Source organism: Hyla sarda, chromosome 4, assembly GCF_029499605.1.
Source record: "Hyla sarda isolate aHylSar1 chromosome 4, aHylSar1.hap1, whole genome shotgun sequence".
NCBI lineage: Eukaryota > Metazoa > Chordata > Amphibia > Anura > Hylidae > Hyla > Hyla sarda.
In genome coordinates, this window is record NC_079192.1 from 382,661,160 (window position 1) to 382,670,410 (window position 9,251).

Here is a 9,251-nt window from a genome sequence, read left to right on the forward strand (position 1 = left end):
CAGGATTTTGTTCAAAAAAAGTTCTACACCAGAGTAACCCTTAATAAAAATTACTTTATGAAATAATGAATGTAGGAGACTCATTATTCTAAGTCATCCCTAATACTGTGTTTTGCCAGGACCCTTTTGTTGACGTAGACAAAGCTTACAAGACAGAATTGGACAAGGAAGGGCGACAACAACTCAATATTTTCCTGGAGCAAAATGGAACAAATGTCTTTATGTTAGAAATGCATGAGCTGATCACCATAAAACTAAGGAAGCCAAAGAGTATCGACGATTTCAGACCCTCCTGGACGTAAGTTACCTTACAGTCTTTATTATCAGGATAATAGTATTAACTATGTAGATATTTTGTAAATACAGAGGATTTTGCCAGCCATTTATTGTGTTACACAATGGATAAAATCTGAAAAGAAAAAAAAACAAAACATAAATAGGGTTCTATTTTTAACACTGCTGAACCCCTTAACCCCTTAAGGACTCAGCCCATTTTGGCCTTAAGGACTCAGACAATTTAATTTTTACGTTTTCATTTTTTCCTCCTCGCCTTCTAAAAATCATAACTCTTTTATATTTTCATCCACAGACTAGTATGAGGGCTTGTTTTTTGCGCGACCAGTTGTCCTTTGTAATGACATAACTCATTATATCATAAAATGTATGGCGCAACCAAAAAACACAATTTTTGTGGGGAAACTAAAAAGAAAAGCGCAATTTTGCTAATTTTGGAAGGTTTCGTTTTCACGCCGTACAATTTATGGTAAAAATAACGTGTGTTCTTTATTCTGAGGGTCAATACGATTAAAATGATACCCATTATTACTTACTTTTCTATTATTGTTGCGCTTAAAAAAAATCACAAACTTTTTAACCAAATTAGTACGTTTATAATCCCTTTATTTTGATGACCTCTAACTTTTTTATTTTTCCGTATAAGCGGCGGTATGGGGGCTCATTTTTTATGCCATGATCTGTACTTTTTTTTTATACCACATTTGCATATGAAAAACTTTTAATACATTTTTTATAATTTTTTTTTTATAAAATGTATTAAAAAAGTAGGAATTTTGGACTTTTTTTTTTTTCTTTTCGTTCACGCCGTTCACCGTACGGGATCATTAACATTTTGTTTTAATAGTTCTGACATTTACGCATGCGGCGATACCAAATATGTCTATAAAAAAAAAATTTACGCTTTTTGGGGGTAAAATAGGAAAAAACGGACGTTTTACTTTTTTATTGGGGAGGGGATTTTTCACTTTTTTTTTACTTTTCCTTTTTTTTTTACACTTGAAAAGTCCCCATTGGGGACTATTCATAGCAATACCATGATTGCTAATACTGATATAGGACATAGAACAGATCAGTGTTTTCGGTGATCTTCTGCTCTGGTCTGCTTGATCACAGACCAGAGCAGGAGCCGGACGGAGGAAGGAGAGGGGACCTCCGTGTGGCGTTCTGAATGATCGGATCCCCGCAGCAGCGCTGCGGGCGATCCGATCATTCATTCAAATCACGCACTGCCGCAGATGCCGGGATCTGTATTGATCCCGGCACCTGAGGGGTTAATGGCGGACGCCCGCGAGATCGCGGGCGTCGGCCATTGCCGGCGGGTCCCTGGCTGTGATCAGCAGCCGGGATCAGCCGCGCATGACACGGGCATCGCTCCGATGCCCGCGGTTATGCACAGGACATAAATGTACGTCCTGGTGCGTTAAGTACCACCGCACCAGGACGTACATTTACGTCCTGCATCCTTAAGGGGTTAAAAGGGTACTCTGGCCCTAATAAATCTTATCCGTCACACCCCCTCCCATAGATTTGCATTGAGGGGGTGGGACATGACGTCACACGGGGGCGGAGTTGTGACGTCACACGGGGCAGAGTCGTGACGTCAGGATACTCCAGCCCCGTGGTCGTCACGCTTCACACTCGGAGCCTCCAGCGCTGCGGAGAGCTCACAAAGGTTGTACCCTCTATGGGAGGGGGTCTCAGGTCCGTGGCCGGGCAGTGCAGCAGTGGGGATGGGCCGTTGGAGAGACTCGTTTTTGCCGCGCTCCTTCACTTTTCCGGCTGCCGGTGAGAGCTGCTTATGGGCTCTCTGTGCCCTCCAGTGGCTAAGCTTTCCTCAGTCACCCTGTGCATTGACCCGATATAGCAGTATCTTCGGGTACAGTGCATCTCCCACAACTCTTTACAATCTTTCAAACGATTAGGTCCTTGGTCCACATGTTTGCGGCACTCAACCTTCGCACTGTACCATTTTGCCTACATAATTACGGTCTGCAGCCGTGTGCTTTCCTAGCCCCTGTTTTTCTGAGCGATGGTTTCGGGCCCTGGCCCGTTTTCCGTAGTGAGCCGATTGGTCATCTTACTGGGGTATGGGATTTTGACAGTGGTCCAGACTTAGGGATTGTCATCGGCATGGCTCTCCATGCTACCCTTATCATTCCTTTAGGAATTCCAGGAAACCTGACAGCACCTGTCTGTTTCCTTCACCACCGTTCACCAGTGCCAGGTCTGCTGTGTCTGAAATTCCGTTCTCCCCTCTACCTGTGCGAGGTACCTGAACGGGGTGACCTGGCATGGGCGACAGAGTCTCTGCAGCTTCCATAGGCTAGTCCAGTTAAACTAGTGAGCGTGTCATCTGCCACTGCTGCAGTTCCGGCACTCCACTGTGAGTGAGAGTAGACCGATATGCAATGGACCCTCTACGACTCCTAGGGAGTATGTTATGCCTGCTGCATTCGCAGCTCCAGTTCTGGTACCCCACTGTGTGAGTGGACCGATGTAGAATGGACTCTCTACAAAACCCATGGACAGTGCGATGTATACTACATCCACGTTTGCAGTTCCGGCACTCCACTGTGAGTGAGAGTTGACCGATATGCAATGGACCCTCTACGGCTCCTAGGGAGTATGTGATGCCTGCTGCATTCGCAGCTCCAGTTCCGGTACCCCACTATGTGTGAGTGGACCGATGTAGAATGGACCCTCTACAAAGCCCATGGACAGCGTGATGTATACCACATATGCATTTGCAGTTCCGGCACTCCACTGTGAGTGGGCGTTGCCGATGTACAATGGACTCTCTACGACTCCTAGGGAATACTTCACGCCTGCTGCATCCGCGGCTGCAGTTCCGGTACCCCATTATATGTGTGAGTGGACCAATGCAGATTGGACCCTCTGTTACGCCCATAGACAGCCCGATGTCTGTCACATCCGCACTGACAATTCCGGTACCTCACTGCACATGGGAGTTGCCGAAGGGGCGATCCTGCATGTGCTGAACACCCTCTAACACATCCGGGGGAGTGTGTGGTCTGTCACACTACAGCTGAGATTCCGGTCCCCCACTACCTGTGGGATGTGTCCCATAACTGTCCCTCCAGGTACAATGTACCACCTTTGCCAGCAGCAGCCACCACTTTATCACTGCCATGTCTGATGTACCATGGGTGTACAGTGGTGTCTGCTATTGTCCTGGCCGGCAGCCCATGCCATGATTTCCTCTTTCGCTACAGCAGTTCTAGTACCCTGCTACTGGTACGAGGGGCTTTGTAGAGTGACCCTGTGTATTCACCGGGCTCAGGACATGGTGTCCTTTTCCCCCCTTCCTTATGTGAAGTATCAGTGGTTTTCTAGGCTCTCAAAACCAGCGTACTCCTCCCTTTTTATAGAAAGGGCAGGTTTGTGGAGTACCTGCATGGGTCACTACAGCCTTTTCTCTTCCCCCTTCTATAGGGGGATTTGTTCGCAGTCATTAGCGGAGTGACAGTGTACGCAGGTCAGAGCTTAGTGGATTCCGACTCTGGCTAGTCCAGGGTTCTTATTTCCCTTCCCAGTAAAGGCGTCATGGTGAGATTGGCTACTCTACTGCTCTGGCTTGTTCATCCATCACATTTTTTCCATGGCATGGGTATTGGTGGTCTTGCTATCTATTTCTATTGCCTACTATACGATTGCTGCTATTCATCATGCAGTCATTGTTCGCCCCCTGGCTTATGGGCAGGTTCCGTAGGTGGCCTACTTTTTCTCCAGTGGTCATTGCATTTTTCTCTTCTGGGTGATCTTTTATATCCCTCCTATGGTGTGTCCAGCCATTTCATTGACCCCTTCCGTTACGAGCCTCGGGGTGGCTTGGTGGGCTGCCGGCTATCCGGATTTCAGCCATTCCTCTTCTCCTTCCTACAGGGAGTTTTGCAGGCATGGCACTGTTCCTGTTATGTTCTTCGAGCCATCGTCCTCCAGCCTCCTTGTACTGGATGGTTTATTTTGTTGGTGGGGAGCATTGGTATGTCAGTAGTACATTTGTCTCCTGCCGTGCGGGAGGCCCGGGTTTGCCTCCCGGCCTTGGCAGCGCTGCTCTTCTCCTATTCTTCCTATCCCTGCCATTATCCTTCCACCTCTGGCGGAGTGCTCCTGAATTGGCTTAGTTGCAGCTATTGCTCTACTGGCGTTCACGTTTCCTTCCACGCTGCTGGGATGGTTTCTGCCTTATTCCCCCCCTTCCCCCCGTTTTTTCTGCATAGGGTGTTGGCGATCCTGGTGTGGTTTCTTCTCTAGTTTCCCTGACCCTCATGTGGTACTCTCCTTCAGGATAACTTGCTTAGACGATATCCGGGCACTCCTTGTGCGGTTTCTGCATCAGTCTCGATGCGGCATGTCCATCCTCTTTCGGGGTGGGTGTCAGTTGGTCCATGATTGGAAGACAGTCTGGTGGGTGACGTCCTGCGCCCAGATCATGTATTCTGTTCATACGCCTTATTGCTTTGGCGGGACTGACACCGGAGCTGGGTCCCTTTTGTCTCCCTCTCTGTGCCTTGCCTTCTGGGCTGTGTCTCCTTGGAGTCATCCAGTTCGTTCTGACTGCTGGGATCCAATGCTTGTTCAGCCTTGTCTAGCCTCTCGTCTCTTGTATCTGAGGTTGTTTGGCTGGGAAGTGATCTCGGTTCTTGCGTTGTCTGTTAATCTGCCTGCCGTTACCTCATAGGGTATGCCACTTCTTTCATGGTGGTCCCAGTATTGTTCAGGACCCTCTCGCCTAATGATCTGCTTGTGCAGGACATCTTTGCGTTGTGCTATCTTCCAGGTGGCGGTTGCACGTCTCGGTCTCCAAGGTTGTTTACTTATTCTTTTTTTTGGCCTAGGGACTCTTCACCTCGGGTGTTTCGCTCCGGCTTGGATTTGCTTAGCCGCTCCTGGTCTGGGCCCCCACGGTCTCTCAACTTGTTCCTGGATCTGGGAACCTCTGGTACTTGTGACGACTGCTCCAAGGATTCCAGACAGTTCTAACCTCTTAACCGCCTGTTTGTCTCTCATCGTCTCCCTCCGGGGTTGAACGGACCTTGTGGCCGAGGGCCCTTCTGTCCTGGTTACTCTGGCAATTCGCACCTAGATGGACGTTATCCTCCCGTCACCCTCAGTGCACTTTTTGGTAAAAATGAAACATTATCTTTATTCTGTAGGTCCATACGGTTACAGGGATACCCAATTTACGTAGGTTTTATTTATTTTACAACTTTAAAAAAAATTATAACAACATGCACAAAAATTCATATGTTTAAAATAGTCATCTTCTGACCACTATAACATTTTTAATTTTAATTTTTTGCGCCGTGATCTGTAGTTTGTATCGGTACCATTTTTGTTTGATGGGACTTTTTGATCGGTTTTTAATAATATTTTTATGATATATGAAGTGACCAAAAATTCACAATTTTGGACTTTGGTATTTTCTTACGTGTACACATCTACCGAGCGGTTTAGCTAACCTTATATTTTAATAGTTCGGACATTTATGCACGCTGCGGTACCACATATGATTTTTTTTTTTCATTGCATTATTTTATTAAAAAAATAGGAAAAGGGGGGGAGGGTGATTCAAACTTTTATTAGGGGGGGCTTATTCACATTTATTCTCTTATTTTTTTTTTACTTTTTATTTTTTTTCTTTACTTTTTTTTTGCTCCCTCAGGGGGCTGTACCATGCAATCTTTTGATTTCATACACTGATCAATGCCATCCATAGCATAGCATTGATCAGTGTTACCGGCGCTCTGCTGCTCCTGCCTGCTGAGCAGGCATGGAGCAGGAGATCGTCGATCGGACGACTAAGAGGCAGGTGAGGGCCCTCCCATCACCCAGTAAGCTGATCGGGACATCGCGATACTGTCGTGATAATCCCGATCAGCTCCGCTGAGCTGCCGGGATAGTTTCATTTTCACTATAGACACTGCAATGAACTTTGATTGCGGCATCTAAAGGGTCAGTGCCGGGCACCGGCCTGATCGGAGGTGCCTGCCATTAGCCATGGGTCCTGGCTGCCTGTAGCAACCAGGACCGACAGGATTTAACCTGTTCTCCGCTCATGAGATCGGTTTAAACCCTGTTAGCGGGATGCAGGATGTACAGGTACGCCCTGAGTCCTTAAGGACTCGGGAACGGGGGGTGTACCCGTACGTCCTGCGTCCTTAAGTGGTTAAACATTGCTGTTTATATTTTACTGTAGTTTAAAATTGAAAATCAAATCCATACCCTTCTGCAGCCAGGTAGCCCTGTGTGTCTGCTTGTAGCAGCGGATTTCCCACTGCAGATCTGCTCCAAGCAGAGGGCTATAAGGCCATAGCAGTGAGCTAGCTCTAGTGACTGGCATCAGCGCATCCGCAGTGTGAAATATACTGCGAATGCACTATGTGTGACCCTGTCCTTATAGAAAAAAGAAAAAAAAAGCTGATAACCAAAGTGAGTGCACACCAACTACTGTGTCAATTCAAATGAATAAAATAGCAACAATAAATAGCAAAAAAATGAGGGAGTACAAACACCAGAAAAACACTTAAAAACATACACAAGAATACATAGAGCCTAGGAACGTAATCCCATCTCTGTCCTCTGACTCATGCAAGATAGCAACTAGGGTGAATCAAATAACATTCATTTTAATCCGTCCAAGAATATATATATATATATATATATATATATATATATATATATATATATATATATAGATGTAGCCGGAACCTGAATAATAGCAGCAATAAACAAAGAAAACCCTTTTCTAGTTGATTCACCCTAGTTGCTATCTTGCATGAGTCAGGGGACAGAGATGGGATTACGTTCCTAGGCTCTATGTATTCTTGTGTATGTTTTTATGGGGTTTGTACTCCCTCCTTTTTTTGCTATTTGTCAATAAAAATTAATTTTATTCATTTGCATTGACATAGTAGTTGGTGTGCACTCACTTTGGTTATCAGCTTTTTTCTCTTTTTTCTATATTGTCTGTTTTTTGATAACTGTGTATCAAAGTGCGTATATCAGCGGTGCCCATCAGTCTTTGTTGTGACCCTGTCCTTAAACAGTTTAACACTACTTAAAGATATTTTTTGGGGGGAGAAATGTATTGTATTCTACTGTGCTTATTCTTAGTTTAAACCATCTTGATTATTTGTTGCAGCTTAAGAGAAGTTCTGGGACCTTTTCTTGATGACAAAGATGTTTCCTTCCCTGGAATAGAAGAGGACTTTCCAGAGCGGATTGCACTTGCCCATTGCATCGACGCATGGAAGATTGCTGCCTGTAAGAAATGGGATCGTCTGTAAAGTTATGCAGGTGATGACAGCTGCTGTGATGTCTCCTGCTCTCCTGGATAAAGAGACTTTGCACTAATGCCGCTCACTCAGGCTTTTGTATATTTTTTAATTATGTAAACTGCACATGGAACTAATGCAGATGTACAATGATTACAAATAGGGATCAATAATACAGATAGGGAAAATGCACAAACCAATTATGCAATAGATTTTCTAATTTCCTTTGTACTGTATACCATAGAGTTCACTTTCCTGCCGTGCTTTGTGCTGTAGCATACATAACTATCCTACTACAATGTATGCTGTACTGTACATGACAACTGTCTTACTAAGGTGTGCTGTACATAAATAGTATCATACTATGCCTTACAGGGCAATTGCTTGTAATAAACTGAAGAGAAACAACACACAATTAATCTTTTAATAACATTTCATAGTAGAAGTTTACAAAAAACAACTTGGCAAATACTTAGTTTGTAGTAGTTTACCATTCATTCGTATATATGTGCTTTAAAATTGCTGCTGGTCACTCTCAGAAACAGACAGTGTCAGCCAAGTGATCTAAAATGTGTAAATATATATAAATAATTAAATAAATATATAGGCTACTAAAATGCACTTGAGGGAGCAGGAAACTAGCACAATGCCGAATCCACTTTTGTCTTCAATGGGAACAGAAACTTGGGCTCAAGCCATAACTCAAGCACATGGGAGTAAGTGCCCATCAGGAACAAAAATACTGGACAGTTTTTTTTTCTTTTTCTTATGAGCAAATCAGGTAACCACATAGTCTTAAATATTCCGGCTTCTGAAAGGCCATATACTTGTGAGCTTTTCTGAACTTTTTTTGTGTTTATTTTCTAAATCTGGATAGATAAAGACAGCTCACTTTCACTAAATGTCCTCATATTATATAGGACAAAGTTTACATGCACATTTATATAATTCCTAGTTATATATATCCAAGGAGATTGCATTTGCCTGCACAAAGAAACTACCTCACTAGGATGTTCGCCAACATTTAACATTTAACTTTGTTGTAGTTCTCTTTCTATTTTTATGTGCCATTTACAGCTAGCAACGTCTTTGCTACCATTAAAAATACTCCAATAATTGTCGTGTTGTGCATTTGTTTCTCATTAACAGCTAAGTTTATTTGTAATAATTTTATTTTATACAATTTATATGTTGGTTATTATAGTGAAACATAGCCGTGCATAAAAGTTTTGACATTTACTATTTCATGTTAAAAGTTGCAAATTATACTATACTAGCTGAATACCCGGCATTGCCCAGTTTTTCCTTCCTAATCCTTGTTGGGGAGGAAAATAAACAAAGGAGGAAGCTTTTGACTTTATATCCCGTCCTCATATATTGTTGTCATATCCCAACCCCATATCCCGTCCTCATACCCCGACCTCCTATCCTGTCATCATATCCCGACCTTATATCCCGTCCTCACATCCCGTCCTCATATCCCGTCCTCATATCCCGTCCTCATATCCCGTCCTCATATCCCGTCCTCCTATCCCAACCTCCTATCCCGATCTCCTATCCCGTCCTCCTATCCCGACCTCCTATCCCGACCTCCTATCCCGACCTCTTATCCCGACCTTTTATCCTCGACCTCCTATCTCGACCTCCTATCTCGAC

General features: G+C 44.2%; 1 protein-coding gene across 8 annotated transcripts in view; it reads left to right on the plus strand.

Annotated features, from left to right (window-relative positions):
* Nucleotides 1-8,729, plus strand: part of RNF213 (ring finger protein 213) — a 327,147-nt gene extending 318,418 nt beyond the window's left edge. For all 8 annotated transcript variants that reach the window (XM_056516951.1, XM_056516949.1, XM_056516950.1 and 5 more), the window contains 2 exons: nt 120-298; nt 7,463-8,729. In XM_056516951.1, the coding sequence (XP_056372926.1) occupies nt 120-298; nt 7,463-7,607 (324 nt within the window). In that variant the 3' untranslated portion in view covers nt 7,608-8,729. The remainder of the gene's footprint in view (nt 1-119; nt 299-7,462) is intronic.
* The last annotated feature ends 522 nt before the right edge of the window (nt 8,730-9,251 follow it).